Source organism: Dreissena polymorpha, chromosome 12, assembly GCF_020536995.1.
Source record: "Dreissena polymorpha isolate Duluth1 chromosome 12, UMN_Dpol_1.0, whole genome shotgun sequence".
Taxonomy (NCBI): Eukaryota; Metazoa; Mollusca; class Bivalvia; order Myida; family Dreissenidae; genus Dreissena; species Dreissena polymorpha.
Window position 1 is genome coordinate 61,027,777 of NC_068366.1, and position 16,267 is coordinate 61,044,043.

Here is a 16,267-nt window from a genome sequence, read left to right on the forward strand (position 1 = left end):
TGTAGAAAAATAACGCGACGTTCGCGCCAAAACATGCATTTTTGGCGTTTGATAATCTTTTTTAAGTTACTTACAATTTCAATGCCGCTCACTTTCAGCCACATAATTACGAAGAAAGGTAATTAATGTGTATTTTGTTATTATGCGCTCTAGAACTAAACTTTACTCAGTGGGAACTCTTGCCAACATATTTTTTTTTCGTCGATGGGTTTCACGAAGGAAATTTCTCCTCAGCATGAACATATATAATATTCAAAAGCAAAAAAAAGTCACGAGTATTCTTTGTTTGTTTATTTACTTTATATGGTTAAAAGACAGACATTACGATATAAATGTGGAGCCGTCTTTTACTTGATCACAAAGAGTTCTCGGTTTTGCCGAACAACTGAAACTCATTGAAGTTTATCGGGTGTAAATTCAAAATTTAACTTATTCGGCGGACGATGAACTCAAAACTAGGACGTAATGTGTTAGCTCTTATTCAAATCATCGCTCACATTAAATCCTCTGGTTATAATCACTCAAGTGCAAACGTTTAATTATACAGTTCGGTGAACACTGAGATAATCTAAGAGCTTAACGTAATCAAACTTATTATTAAACACGCTTTATTTTGCTTATTCCCAACGTACGTTAAGATGTGTATCTATTTGGAATGTTTATTTTTTATTGTTTTTTTTTCTAAGTTGTATTTTCATACTTTATTATTTCTATACTAATGCTATTGGCGACACCTAACCGATCGTGGTGTTTCTATACAAGTTCATACTCATTAGTAATTTGATGCGTGTTCGCACGTTATGATACTTTGCTTTGCGCTCGATTGAAATCTGTACATGAAATCGTCAGTTCAGATAGTTTTATGATAGTGTGACGATAAGGTCTTAACTCAACACGATCACCACACTCGGGGTTCTCGCATTTGTACATTCTTGAAGATGAAACTTTAAATGATACGTTACCCTGCGCTTATCAAGAGACAATACTCTCCAACACGATACGATATAAACATGATTGCAATATCTTTCAAGATTTAAACAATTGACATCTCGTTACCTGTAAATCAAACTCATCTAACTATCGATCTCTTAATCAGGAAACCGGTTGCTATCGATGTGTCCGCCTTTTTCCTCGAGCAACTGAATTTGGATTTTTACATAAGTTTTCTACGAGTTTCGTTTGTTTTATTAAAAAAATGTATGTGATAAAACAGTGTCAATATGTTTAATGTAACATGGATAAACTATATATAATAATAATCAGTTGTCGGCACCGTTACCTGTCTTATTCGAGTGTCAGCTTTGATAAGTATATATATATATATGATGTAATTTATTGCAGAAAATGATCAAACCATTTTTGCATCATTTCAAATTATAAAGATTGATTAATGTCATATGAGAAATGTAACATGCTTTATATCATCTTTTATTGTAATGACATGGCAGATGTCGGTACAACCTGAGAGTTGCTTACCGAAATCGCATGTTCTCGTTTCGGAAAGGGGAACAATAATGCTGCGTTAAAATGTCCATTAATAATGTCGATGGATGCAATTTTAGAGGTTTTATTTATAACTATTGCCACCATCACAAGTAGTAGCTTCGGGGGAAGTCGGTACCCGCGCAATCGATATGGTGAATTCAATATGTATAATTACCGGAATCCTCATTATAGATATATAGTGCGCCCTCCATTATAATTATTGATAATTGTCATATAAGCAGTGTTTATGATAATAGCCACATGTTCCAAATGATACAAATATAGCCCGATTGACAATCGCTTCTTGATGTAGATAGCAACATATCGTCACAGAATGTTACGTTTTTTCTCGCATATATTAAGCTCAATAAACACGAATAGAACGAATGAAGATATTTTTTTTTCGGGTACGAGTTGACTAGTGGGGGTACGAGTTGACCAAAAATCGGGTACGAGTTGACCAAATCGGGTACGAGTTGACCGAAGGTACGAGTTGACTAAGGTACGAGTTGACTAGCTCCCGATACATCACTATTTGGTAAGATCACACTCATTACAAATTAAAAGCAGTTGATTATATTTTCGTATTTTTTAACCATTTATAAAATGTCAACGCTTAACACTATTAACAAGATTTATTTGAAGATCGTTTAATACCCTAAAGGAACTGATAAGATCACCACGATATGTGATCGATTAAGGTCATCATTACAATAAAGTCGCCAATCTTGATGGGGAGTACTTAACATGAGACGTTACCTTCTAAACAGAAACATACATTTTTCTTTATATAGACACACATTTCCGTTTTCGGATGATAAAGTTACTGATTTTTATTATTTAACTGATTGGTTCAAACTGACATTGGTTTTAATAAGCAAAGTCATTTACAATCAACACATTTAACACCTTTCTTCCTAAAAATGTCATGTTTTGACGATTCCAACGTTTGTTTTATTGCGCCTCGAATGGCTTTTTAGCCACATATATTGTTCAGATCTGCATTCGGCATTTTCATATATTCAGTTGAAAACATTAAGGTTGACTTATCCAGAACTTTTTGTGTGTGACTTCTAACAAACATCCTTTTTCTGAATCGTGTACATAGGGTCAAGGTTTAAATTGTAAACTTGCAGACAATTTTATTCATTCAATACTTTCTCGAGTTCTTGGAACACATATTTAAAACGCGTTCGAAAACTAATCAAACCACATTTTCATTAAGTGCAAACACTTATACCAGTGGGTATCTAAATTGTAATGAAACTGTTTTGTGCTTAAAAATGTATGAGCCCGTGGACGCTAATAGTGAACGGGTGCATTATATTGCATGTTAATTGTTTAATATTCTATATGAAATAGTGATATTTAATATAGACTGTGGCATGATATTCATGATCTGTCTCCATTTTTATACATTACAATAGCGACATGTTAAAAGACGAATAAACACATTTAATAGGGTCACATAATTAATACTTTATTCCGTGTAATGTAAACAACAATACAACAGTTTTAAAAGAGAATACAAATAAATTGTGATAACAGAAAAAACATAGATTTTAGCGATTAATTAAAAAAATATTAGCAGTTGCCTTTATTACCACCATCAAAGGTATGCATTCCATTCTAAATATGAAATCGATGGCTGAAAACCAAAATGTACATAGTGCCGTTGAAATTCGAGAAACTATTTGATAATATTCTTCGAAACAAAAGTAACAGTACAATTTTAAAACAAAGTATGGCACGAAACTAAAATGCGGTTCATCTATAACATATCTTATCCCACAGGTTAATGATTTTATAGGAAAAAACATGCGGTGTCGGATAAAGTTTTGCTTTTTATGCCCACCACCGTTTATCAGACTTCCGTATTGTGGGCTACGCTTTTCAGTGAATACGTAATGACATTTTCTTTTAAAATCAATCTTTGATGTAAAACACAATAATCATTTGATATATAAATTTGAATATATAGATCTACATGCTATATACACAATGTAGTGTATATGAATCAATTCTATGTATTATCAAGCCATTATAGCAGATGTATTACTTGTTTCATAACGCACAACCAATCTCAAAACTGAAAGTGTATGCCTGATCATGTAATCATTATCAAGATTGCATCATTCAAATAAAATACGAGAGTGTTTTTGCAGTTTTGAAAGGCAGTCAGATTAAAATACGAATATATTAGTGATATTTGAACGATAGTGTCTGGAATATATGGTTCGAACGATACAAGTGGAATTATATTTCATTGTTCGATATCAATGTAAAATATACTCGAATAAAGGAATGGTGTAAGTACTGTGTAAATTGATGTGAACACAGTTTTAAATATTCATTTCTTATATCTTTGTGCATTCTTTGTTCCGGTGGACATGGAAGTGATATTAAAGGGTAAATTCATTACTGAAAAAGTTGTTCCTTCGACCGATGATCAAAAACTGTCTATCCGCAGAGAATTACCAATGCGCAACACCTGTTTAAAGGTGGATAACAAGGATGATCGAAAAAATATATCGATTGTATCGTGTGTGAGTTTAAAACTCATCATTGATGATTGAGCCATTAAATATGTAACGTCAATTGACATGATTGTTAAGTATTTGGCAACCTGATTAAACAGGCGGAACCGGTAAAGATCACACATATATTAAAAATTACAACGCAAGGTTACATGCAGTTAATTATTTGCGTTTTTGTTAGTTGCTCTGTTATGTTTTTAAACAACTAAATGCTTTTTTTGTGAAAAACATAAAATACAAAGAAATTTATGAAAATATTGTAGGATAACTGGGATATTAGATTTTTGTCTTTATTTATTTCGAATTGTCTATGAAAGGCTTACATGGCTCGGCAAGCATCGCCGTGTAAATACAACGAATAAAATCATGATGCTAACGAATGTAACATACAGTGACAAAGCTCAAAACTATACAAACTAGACAATACAAAAGCATGTTTACACATTTTAAATGTATGTCATATACCAAAACAATGTCGCAAAAGTGTATTGCTAATTGATCCATCAACTGATCATGTATCAAAAAGCAACATAACAGAAAGGTCATGAATAAAAATGATTAGATATAACTTGCTACACAACATCAGAAGAACTAAAAGTTTTTTTGTTTAATAACCAATTAGTTATTTAAATAAAAAAACAACATAAGAATATAGGGCATCCTCTTAACACAGAAAATAGTATTTTATAGGTGTATTGTATTTTTGTTTGAGCTCTTTAATTTCGAAGACTCCTGAAAATGAGTCAGTCAGCTTCAAAAACGGTCTATAACGTATTTTAAAGTCATTTCATACGTAAAAGAAAGAGATATGCGTATTTTCTTTATAACAGATTCTAGAAAAATAAACCATTTGATACACCTTAATTTGTACTTTGATTGAAATCTGTGGTGGATATTGCCTAAAAATTACCTTATACATACTGACACTACTGCCATGATCAACTTTGTTATTTCCATGTGTGCTTTCTATTTACCTATATAAAATTATCAATTATAGGTCAGTCTGAAAGCCAGCATTTTCGTAGATATTGTCCGCACCAAATTCTGAATTTTGATATAACGCTGAAATAGAAAAAACACAATTAGTTACAATGGACAATACATATATAACGTTCTTAAATACTGGCAACATTTATATTTCATTTTTGTAAATTCTTAACTGAAATTTCCAATACTTGTATATCCATAAATACATTTTAAAGGGTAAAACAAATATTAAAATAAGTTTTAATAAGTGATGTCACTGTCAGCGACTAACTCCCCCGTAGTTTCGTTGTAACCCAAAACAGTGATATTGAACTTTCAAGTAAGGGAAAACATAAACATTTTTATTTATTAATTGAAAAACATAAATTGCCATGTTCTGTATTGATATATGATTGTTTTAAAATTCAAATCTATTTAATACTTACACTTATACTTTCCACAAAAACTAAATATAAAGGAATTACTCTAAAACTTTATGTATCAATGAAAAAATTTATGGTTCTTATACTATGCACTTGCACTCAAAGTGTTCTGTCATACTATACAGTTTAATTGTGAGCTTTTATTTGTACAATAAAATTACAAGATGTAATTGGGCTTTCAACAAGGAAAAACAAAACTTATATTAATACCTCCACAAACAAGAGTTTAGGTATCCTGCGCCTGACCAAAAAGTTATATGTAGACATATGAAAGTTCACTTAATAACGTTAATTGTAATGGAATTATAGCGAACAGAAGCAATTGAATTTAAAAGGATATAACTAAGTAAACATGGAAAAAAAAGTAATAATACTTTTACTTTGCATCATCTATTGAAGTGGGGAATCATTAATCATACGAAGCAAAGCAATTGTTTTCAAGTTATGGTGTTTGCACAAAAACCAATGGGTAATATCTCCAAAAATACTGTCATAGAAATTATAGTTTGTCTGCCCTTTATCACCATTCAAAGTATATTTTACTTTAGATATTTATGAATGTATGCTTCCTGCCTAAAATTTCACGAACGGCATAACTCTGTTTATTCTGCAGAGAGAGTTATTTAAGCATCGCGTTTTTTCTTTAAGTCATCTATCATAATATAAAGGCACATTTGAATACCCTTAACATTTGCATATATATTCAGCGCAAGAAATGGAATAAATAAAAAGTAATCAGGACAATAAACAACAAATACTGATAAAAAAATTGTGGACCATGTTTTTTTCTAAATGCCCTCTGTCCGTGAATACAGTTATATCTAAATACCTGAAAATAGTAGGTTCTGCACAAGGAAATCAACTAAAATGCGATAACTCTTAAAATCCTGACGAGAGAGTAATGGTTCGCGTACTGGAATTTTTCCGTTATGCCATCTCATATCATATGAAGTTTTATTTGAATACCTTTAATTTGTATCGAGTTCTGATCAGTACGAACAACGAGACAGGCTTACTGACGCAAGGAAGGGAGGGCGTCGAACGTAAGAAGGCACACGTGAAACAAACAAGTAAGAAAGAAAGCAATGGGGTTATGAAGAAAAGAAGGAAGGGCGGGCGGACGTATGGTAGGTGGAAAGACAGGGAGGAATAAAGGGATGGAGGGAGGGCGGGATTAAGGGAGGGCAGACAGTTTTGCATGCAGGTGGACAGGTAAGCAGGTAGAGAAAAGTTACGCTGACATGCAAGCAGGAAGGAATGAAGGGAAATAAATGAGGGAATGAGGTAGACAATAATGCATGAGTATATAATTGCAGGTAGACAGGGAAGAATGAAGGAATTATGATTGACAGGACGGTAGGAAGAAAGAAAGGAAAGAGTTTGAATGAAAGTTCAAGCGCTTAAGTTGATACTTAGACTACAAGTTAAATTCATATTACACATTTCTTAAAATTGTTAACAATCTACTGTTGCCTAGGCCGATTGACTTACGCTCCGCTTGATCTTCATCGTTGGTGATAAAAGTCTTCAGACATTCATAGATATAGATAAACTGGTCCTAGAGTTATAAAAAGATTTAATTTTAACAAACAATAACCTTTTGTATCTATAACATAATTGTTTTAGCAGTATGATATTAATTTCAATTACATTAAACAGTATCATTTCAAGACGGTATAAAGAGTTACCTTAAACACAATACTATCATATCTGGAAATGTCGCTTTGTTGTTATTATAAAGGTTTATCATTCCACTAAAAAATTAATCCTACTATTTCGACCCAAAACAAACCATCTTATAAACAAATCTATTACCCGTTGTTAGTTTAGCCTACTTTCCTTACCTCAGTCTGCACCATGTTACACCGATGTTTGCGCATATCCAGGACAAGTTGGAAGATATCGACGTCTTCATGGTCACGAATGTGCTGCAGAAGATGATCTACGGCTATAAACGTCCCGGTTCTTCCAACTCCAGCACTTTAAATCCGAGAACACAATATGCTTTTACAGGTTATTTTTCAATAATTCGAAGAATCTACAACCAACCTTTCAAAACCAGTCAATTCTGAGCCTTTGCCTTTGATTTTCAGGCATGACAGGCGCTTACAAAAAGGTATAATGTGATAAAATAAGAAGTTTCTAAGTTGTTGCCAAACTTAATATCGTTTTAAAAATGTATACATCATGTCCAAGTAATTCATGGTGTTTAGTGTTACCATTGGATGTTGACTATCATTTTGTGACTGCTTATAGATTTTTTGGGCGTTAATGGCGTCGTGAATCTGAATTACAAAACTAAAGTAATTTAATCCCGTGTTTATTTTGCATGCATTGATTTGATGTATTTAACAAATCGTTTTAAATGCAATATTTATATAGCGATCACCAAACATCCAATACCTGCAGTGTACCACAGTTGGATTTGTCCTATCAGGTCTTTGCGTGTGATCCCGGACAGACTTGACAAAATCCAGCAGCATCTGAGGGTCGTCAGGGCAACCCATGTCCGGCCATTTCAGATACAAGAAATGCTTCACAATTCGGCTAGGTCCTTTCTTTAACGCCAAACACAATGTGCCGCGGTGAAAATAACATCACTTTATTTTTTCCATGATTTCAAGAATACATTCATTAAAGCATTTGTCAAAAATTGTCTTTTACATTTTCTTAAAATAACCTGGCATCGGAATACTGAAATTTTTGTTTTATTGTCTAACCTAGAATGCTTTAAAGTTAAACTTGGAGAAATTGATATTGTGATCATTATTACGTTTCGATGGTCGTCTTGTAAAATCCTATCTGAATAACATAATTATATCACTGAAACTGAGGGATGTTCCTAGGTGATGCACTTTGTCCATATACGGTTTAATTGTGTAGAAACAAATATTGATCAAGGGTCAATAACTACCTGGAAAATACCGAAATGACAATACACGTTTGTCTACCCTGTCGGAAAAAAATGAAACTTGGATTATTAGCTGCTTTAGATCATAAGTTTCAGAGATCAAATGCAGTAGGGATTTATTTAAAAAGGGCAATAACTCTCTGACAATTCAATGTAACGGAAGACCTTTCATTATGCAAATGCACATTCTAAAAGGAAAGTGCACTTAAATCAAATTCTGATTATAAGATTATGATATCTCGCGCTGAAACAAACATTCCTTTATAAAATGACCGATATATGATTGAAATGCATGTGAACCGTAATGACCTGATTAGGTAGTGCATGTTCACCTTCAAGCAAAGCCCGCTTTCGAGTTAAATCAAATTCGGATTATCAGTGTACTAGATCTCGCGAAACAATCTATAAACGACAGGGATCATATCAATAATTGTAGGGCAATAACTAGATAACACAATCATTGACTCTGAATGACCTGACAATGATGCAATAAAATCTATATATGGATGCCAGATACAAAGTTTCATCGATTTAGGAGTATTGGTGTCTGCGATCTAGTGCGGAAAAGAAAATTTTGACGAACGGAAAGACGTAGGACGAATATCAAGTAGCATGTGCACAATTATCGGAGAAACCCACGTAGACTAAACTCCATCAAGATGCTCAAACTTTTGGGAGGTTAACACTATTTAATAATATAAGCACGAAACGTCGTTTACTTTTCGCTTGAAAGTTAATTTTGAAAATTGTTGAATGAATTCACATGCTGTACATATTGTAAAAATCACTACACTTAAGCATTTAACAGCGAGTGTTGATCCGATTGTCAACGTAGATTTTAATTTTAATGTGATCAAATCTGATTTAATCAATCATATTAAAAATAACATATGCACTTGCATTAAAAAGTTGAAAATTAATGTAGTCAAATAGCTTAATTTCTTTAAGTTAAATAACTCACCGAAGGTTTGATTTCGAAAATCCGCAGGGTATAGTCGGGAAGGTTCGACTCGGATTTGATGGATACAACAATGTCACCGTAAAACACTGGCTCGTTCAAGGTCGGCCAATATTGATCACATTTGTTCTATAAGAACAGATATATAAATTTCATAGGAGCTACTTGTTCCGGGGCTAGCAATTCGTGTTTTTCTTTCAAAAGACATTAGGAACCTTAGGAGGAGAATTTTGGGTTTACAAGGACTGACCATAATAATTATCATTCAATGGTATATTAAACAAGCGATATAAAGAGCGAATATAGGATTAAACCTTTTCATTGCGGTGAATAAGTGGAAATTATCCTCGAATTGCCTAATAATTCCCTATAGCTTGGTGACATTTGTTTCATGGGGATTTTTGTCAATTACATCACAGTTAGAGTAACATTAAACTCCTTATTCAATTGAAAACAAACAGTAAAATTCAGTACATTACATGCATATAAATATTCAATGATATATTTAAGCGTCATTATCTCAAAACTTGAGGTAATATTTTCAAACAACATCAGTGGGTGCCATTTTTTGTGATTATAAGGCGTCATGACGTCCAAGCACAAGACATTAATTTATCGCATTAAAAAAAAAATTCATACAAGAGCTTGAACAAAGAAGGAAATTGATTGATCTCAATGTAAGATCGTATTATCCTTTAATTGGTTGTCCTATAAAATAAATAAAATAACTCCTTGCTCCAATACTCGTGAACATATCTTGTATATGACCACTCATGCAGTAATTGCAATGAAATCAAAATATCCTCTTTAAATAACACGATGACTTCATTAATTATTAAAATCAAAACTGTAGAAGGTGAGCCTCCATAACGGCTTTTTATTTGTATTCGTATATGTCATATACACATAAGTGACCTAGAGGCATTATATTCATAACCGTGCACGGTATTTTATAAGACATACCTAAACATGAAGTGGCAAGTTATATTCGCTGATAGTCAAACAGTTATGCCTCGTATTGAAGTATGGAAGATTTAAAAAGGAAATCATACCAGCTTAATTGTAATTGTCAATATGTTGAAATAGAACGGTTTAATTTAGCTTTTGAAAATAACTAGCGTTGGAACGTTAATTGACCCTCAAATTGACATTAAGTCGTAACTAATAACAAACGTATACGTCAAAGTGAAATATAAGCGCGTTGGTGAATGGTGCTGAATTGATGAAACATTCATCAGTCATTGACGATTCTCTGATGGGCATAACCCCTTTTACAAGTCGTTTTGCTACAAACGAAAACGACGTTTACTTACTCGTCCCTTCTCCGCCAGTTTTGTCAGCATGACAATCGTGTCCACACTCTGTTCCCAGACCATGCGCCAAAAGTCATCGAATGTCATCTGCATTGGACCCTGAGTCGCTATGTATTCTCGGGGCGATGTATATCCCTTAAAAACACACATACAAAACAATATTATCTTATTTAATAATAATGTAATCACATATATTGGTAACACAAATTATATTGTATTTATGATTCTTCTATGCAATCATGACAAAACATTTTATTGAATATGTATGTAGTTCTCAAGTTTGAAGAAGAAAAAAGAAATGATAGAGCATGAACATGTTTTAGAACTGATTTAAAGAACATATTTAGTGGGTCTGTTATTATCATTAACACATTGAATAAGGGATTATGTGTATAAAAAGTCAGATAAGGTGTATGAGAAGATTTCAAGTCCAACGAACAGGGATAAAATTTGCATTGATAAAGTCTGATCCTTCGACGTCATCCACAGCAAGAAGCTTCACCCGGGAATGGTCAACTGCAATGATAACACGCTCAGTATGGGCATATGTGTGAATAATATAAGAACATGAGAAAACTCAATGTTTGCGTACCCTTTTCAAGAGAGTGTGTGGATCATTTAATGTGATAACTGCTGTCTAAGACAAGCCGACCTAAATATTATTGTCCATATAGAAATTATATTCTTAACACAGACATGAAATTTGAGTTTTTCATTTACTGTTATAATCACTGTCTCATACTAGCCGAGCTAAACATAATGTTGTCTATACACATTCTCTCAAATGATATGCATACTGAGTTGTTCATTAACTGTCTTTTTTCTGATTTCTTTCTTATACATGCAGAGCTGAACGCGATCGAATTATTGATCATATACGTTCTACCACTGATATGCTCTCTGAGTTTGTGTAAAGATATATTAGATATTTATTATTATTAAATGTAATAATCACTATAACTTACACGGCATTATGTTCGTGTAACGGTTCTTGGGTCTGCACTGCTGGGTTTCAGCCGCCGTTGACGGATAGGCAGGACTCTTGTCTTTCAACATCTGTTTTTTTGTTTCGAAGGCGTGTTGTTAGTTATTTTTTTTATTAATTGTAGCATCACTTAACTGTATACTATTGATGAAATTCTTGCCATAAATAAATAAATAAATAAATAAATAAATAAATAAATAAATAAATAAATAAATAAATAAATAAATATATATATATATATACAATTAACAGCATATTTATAATTTATAGATGAATAAATTACATATAAATAAACAACCACTAAATATACATGTGTTATTATTATAAGAGGGAAACAATGCAACTACGACATCTTTTTTTACCTTAAATGCATCTGCGAAAAGTAGATTACTGTCTTTATGCATTTTGTCCACCTGATCGGGGAATGCGGCCAATGATATTGTACCCGTCCTAATATAAACATAAATTTAAGATAACGTGTAGAGAAAACATGTAGCAAACGGTATTTTTTTACCATGCATTTCAGAAATTTTAATGTATGTTATATGTTTGATATCATTTATCCATAATTAAATAATCATTTGCAATTCCTGCTTTCGTGGATCATAAAGTATTCTATTTTTTTATTTTATTGTCGTACGGCATCTTGTAAATACAATATGTTTTGTAGTTATATTTATCATGTAAAGCTTAAAGACACGAACAATAAGCTCATTAAAAATGTTTATATTTTTGTACGTTTACAAACATATAAGAACTTACTTGAAGACATACTCGGTAGCTAACTCAGATATTTCTATTTCGTTCACAATTCGAGCTGATTCCACTGTCTTCGAATTAGCAGAAAAACACCTGTAATAAAATACTTACGTTTTGTGAAATTATTTCAATTCTTTAACGATTGTTATGCATGCCAGGAATCTTGCGTATCTATAAACATGGTTCGATGTATTCACTTACGTCCCAGAAACCGATATCATAACATCACGTAACATTAGTCTGTTTTCAATCCCACCACGTTACCAAATTGTATGACCTCTACACAAACTCATTATTGAAATAAATGAAAAGAACGTTTACATCACAAACATGGGTATACCGTGCAAATGAAGGTAAAATTACTATTAAGGAATATCATCAAAAGAGGCATTCATGCCAGCGTCCGGCAGTTTTGTACTTCAGACAGTAACCCATGTAAAAAAAGTTCTTATGCGAACAACATATTTAAAATACAAATATTACAGCTGGGGTCAACGACAATAAATGCATCGGTGCTTACAACTGTTTTAAGGTTCGACTAATCTCAGAAAAAAGAGGTACGCCAATGTATATGACAACAGCAACTCATGCACAGTGTTAACTAATAATTATTTTTTTTGGCAACAACACGAATTCAATGTCTGTAATAAAAATGTTTTGTACTTACACTCTTTTGGTTCGCTTTGTGTACACAAAAACAGCAACAATGACAATAACCACAACAGCTGCAGCAACACCACCAACAATTGCAGGCATGAGATTGGGAGCTGAAATCATACCTGCAATTGCATAAGTTTAGTTGTTATAAGGAATGTTTGTTATAATATGAACTGAATTAAATAAACAATGTTAGAATACTATGACAACATATAGCTTTTATTTTATTAGAAGTATTTCAGTTTTCTATTTACAAGTTAATAACGTTTAGTTTTTAGTCACAATTCAGGTGTAAAAAATTGAAATATATTAATTTTATTTCAATAGACGTTGTATAAATGTATAAATAAGTCTTTAAACAAAAGGAAAGCAAAGCGGGTGAGCTAAAACAATCATGCATGTGAAGAAAATAATAGATCTGCCCGAAACCTATATCGTATCCATGTTGACGTTTAAATCTACATGACAAACTAAAGTATGACAAATGGAAACACTTCGTCAAAAATTCAGATATAGTTTTTGCACTCCCCACCCTAACAATCAATTTAAGAAGGTTTACCACCAATGTGCATTACTTTTCTTAGGGACGGACACGATACATAACTCTGTTTAAATCGCAACCAAAATATACATTTTAACAAAGTCTGAAGCTGATGCTGTAAGTGTTGGAACGGTATGCTCCCGACAATATATCACTGTGACAGAAGTATATGCCGATTATCTGTGCACGTTTTTTGTATATGAGTTGTATTACGTGTGTTATAACTGTTAAGCGAAATAAATACTACTATCTTGTAAGTCAACACATCCGATAATGTCCTCAATTTAAACCTTGTCAAAATAAAGATTTAGTTGTCTACAAACACAACGACCTTTACTTCCAGGGTCCACTTCAACTGTCGATTCTTCGTGTTCTCCCAAACCTACGCTTGTCTCTGCCCGAACCTTCAAACAAAACAAACACGTTCTTTGTTTATATCTTAAAATTTGAATAGACGCTGCAATGCAGACGCTTAATATCGCAACAAACGCTCAAGAGCGTACAATCTACTGACGAAATATGTAACGCTAAATGTCGCAAGAAATTGCACCGCCGCTAAATGCCTTAGTTACAAAAGTAAATTTAGCACTCGTTTATATTCACTCTTAAGAGCTCGACGTATCCCGGACGAGTAATCCAGTGTCTACCGGGTATACCTGAACCCGATAGAACTGGATTACTTCGACATCTTAAAATGACATAGTGCGTAAGACCAGGCTTTTTCCGTTATAGTGAATATTGTCTTCAAACATATTAAAACATATAAGATTATAATATGAAAATAAATAAAAAGTTTGACAAGAAATAACTACAACAAACCAAAGCAACTAAAAGAGTAATAACTTGGATAAAGAGATGTACATCATCATCATAATTATAATAAATAATCACATTTGAAACAACATCGTATGACAGCAAGGTAAAAGTACAGACGTATAGACGTTTTTAATTTCGAAATAATTTTTAACATATTATATTCAACAGGATTTTACATTAACATAATGTATTAAAGCATTAGTTTTCCTTGATCGTAATTATTGCTCGCAAATTACGATTAGCGTCCTACAACAATGGTTTTTAATATGTTGGACTTTTGCATTTTAATTTGCGATCTAAAGCGATAGTTAAATTTAGTGCGACATTTAGCGTTACACAAGCGATATTTAGCGTCAAGAGGTTTTGTGCTACATCTAGAATATGTCTCAGTATTTATTGTAAGCCTTGCGACATTTTAACAATTAGCGTCGGTGCGACAATTAACGTTGCTGCAGCGTACAAGAAAGAGTATTACATATTAATTGTATTGATTTTCCTTTACTTATACGGTATATATAGCGCAATATTTAATGTTTATTTTATTTGAATTTGATTCCGATGTTAACTATACGTTTAGCAAGCAAATTCATTGAATTGATATCCTCCGCCAAAATACTTCTGGACACAAATATTTCTGGACGGATGGACAACGCCAACATCATACTCTTATCTTTTTATATACCCATACCAAGTTTCAATGAAATACACCAAAGCACTTCCAAGATATGGCTCCGGACACAAAAAAAAACATTTTTTCAAGATACAAAGGGCCATAACTCTGTTATTATCCAATGATGTACAATGACATTTGGCGTGCATCATCCTCTTATCAATATATATATATATACTCATACAAAGTTTCAATGAAATCCGCCAAAGCACTTCAAAGATATGGCTCCGGACACAAAAAAGCATTGTGTGTTCCAAGATACAAAGGGCCATAACTCCGTTATTAACAGATGGTGTACAATGCCATTTGGCGTGCATCATCCTCTTATCCATATATATACTCATACCAAGTTTTTATGAAATCCGCCAAAGCACGTTTAAGATATGGCTCCGGACACAAAAGTGCCGGACGGACGGACGGAAGGACGGAAAGACGGACGGACGGACAACGCCAAAGCAATATCCCTCCGCCTATGGCATAGGATAATAATGCGAGTATTATGGAAACCTACCTGAACCGTTACATTCGTAAAGCTGTCTATAGATAGAGGTATTATCAGTGAACGATTACTGGGTTCGGTAACAATCTGCAAAATAATTTCTTTGCGTATTCACTTATATGATGCATATAACGGAAGTATGTACACTACTACTCATACATTCTAGGCAGAATATTATTGAGCTAGAGATGTGTAGTTAATATTTATTTCGAAAAGTTAATAAGTGTATTGCCAACCGAATAAACATTTAAACATTTTAAAAAATATGCATATTTTTTCATTAAGGATGTATTTGTCCATTTAGGACACAAAAATAAATTGAGTAAAGCTAAATTATTAAATACTAATCGACCTCGAATAAACAAACACATTTTATTATCTAAGCCCAGAACAGAAAATGGGCTCTGTATGCAAAAATGTTTTCATAAAATTTCAACTGTATGCATAATATAAAAGGCTTTTGTGCTAGTTAAACATGTTCTTGTAGGAATCATGTATACTACAAAGTACAATAACAGTTCAAACTTATTTGAATAGATGAACAAAAGACAAGTAATTGGCTAAGTGGAATCTACCTAACCGTATACCGAACTCTAAAATGTTAAGCGCAGTTTTGTAAACCTAACAGGTTGAATTGAAACGCTTAAGATGGACTCTTTAATGAATTATATAATTACATGTTTAGACAAGACTGATGCAGTGAATGAATGTTTGCTTTGGTCACCTA

At 32.8% G+C, this 16,267-nt stretch overlaps 1 protein-coding gene across 12 annotated transcripts in view; it reads right to left on the minus strand.

Moving 5' to 3' along the window:
* Positions 1-4,300: 4,300 nt before the first annotated feature.
* The window catches only part of LOC127853269 (receptor-type tyrosine-protein phosphatase eta-like), a 91,335-nt gene continuing 79,368 nt past the window's right edge, over positions 4,301-16,267 (minus strand). For 11 of the 12 annotated variants that reach the window (XM_052387622.1, XM_052387625.1, XM_052387633.1 and 8 more), the window contains 13 exons: positions 15,553-15,627; positions 13,887-13,959; positions 13,025-13,136; positions 12,361-12,450; positions 11,961-12,048; positions 11,579-11,669; positions 11,053-11,129; positions 10,614-10,748; positions 9,304-9,429; positions 7,835-7,989; positions 7,276-7,411; positions 6,923-6,989; positions 4,301-5,084 (listed from right to left, as the gene is read on the minus strand). In XM_052387622.1, the coding sequence (XP_052243582.1) occupies positions 5,014-5,084; positions 6,923-6,989; positions 7,276-7,411; positions 7,835-7,989; positions 9,304-9,429; positions 10,614-10,748; positions 11,053-11,129; positions 11,579-11,669; positions 11,961-12,048; positions 12,361-12,450; positions 13,025-13,136; positions 13,887-13,959; positions 15,553-15,627 (1,296 nt within the window). In that variant the 3' untranslated portion in view covers positions 4,301-5,013. The remainder of the gene's footprint in view (positions 5,085-6,922; positions 6,990-7,275; positions 7,412-7,834; positions 7,990-9,303; positions 9,430-10,613; positions 10,749-11,052; positions 11,130-11,578; positions 11,670-11,960; positions 12,049-12,360; positions 12,451-13,024; positions 13,137-13,886; positions 13,960-15,552; positions 15,628-16,267) is intronic. The other variant, XM_052387627.1, reaches the window with a different exon arrangement.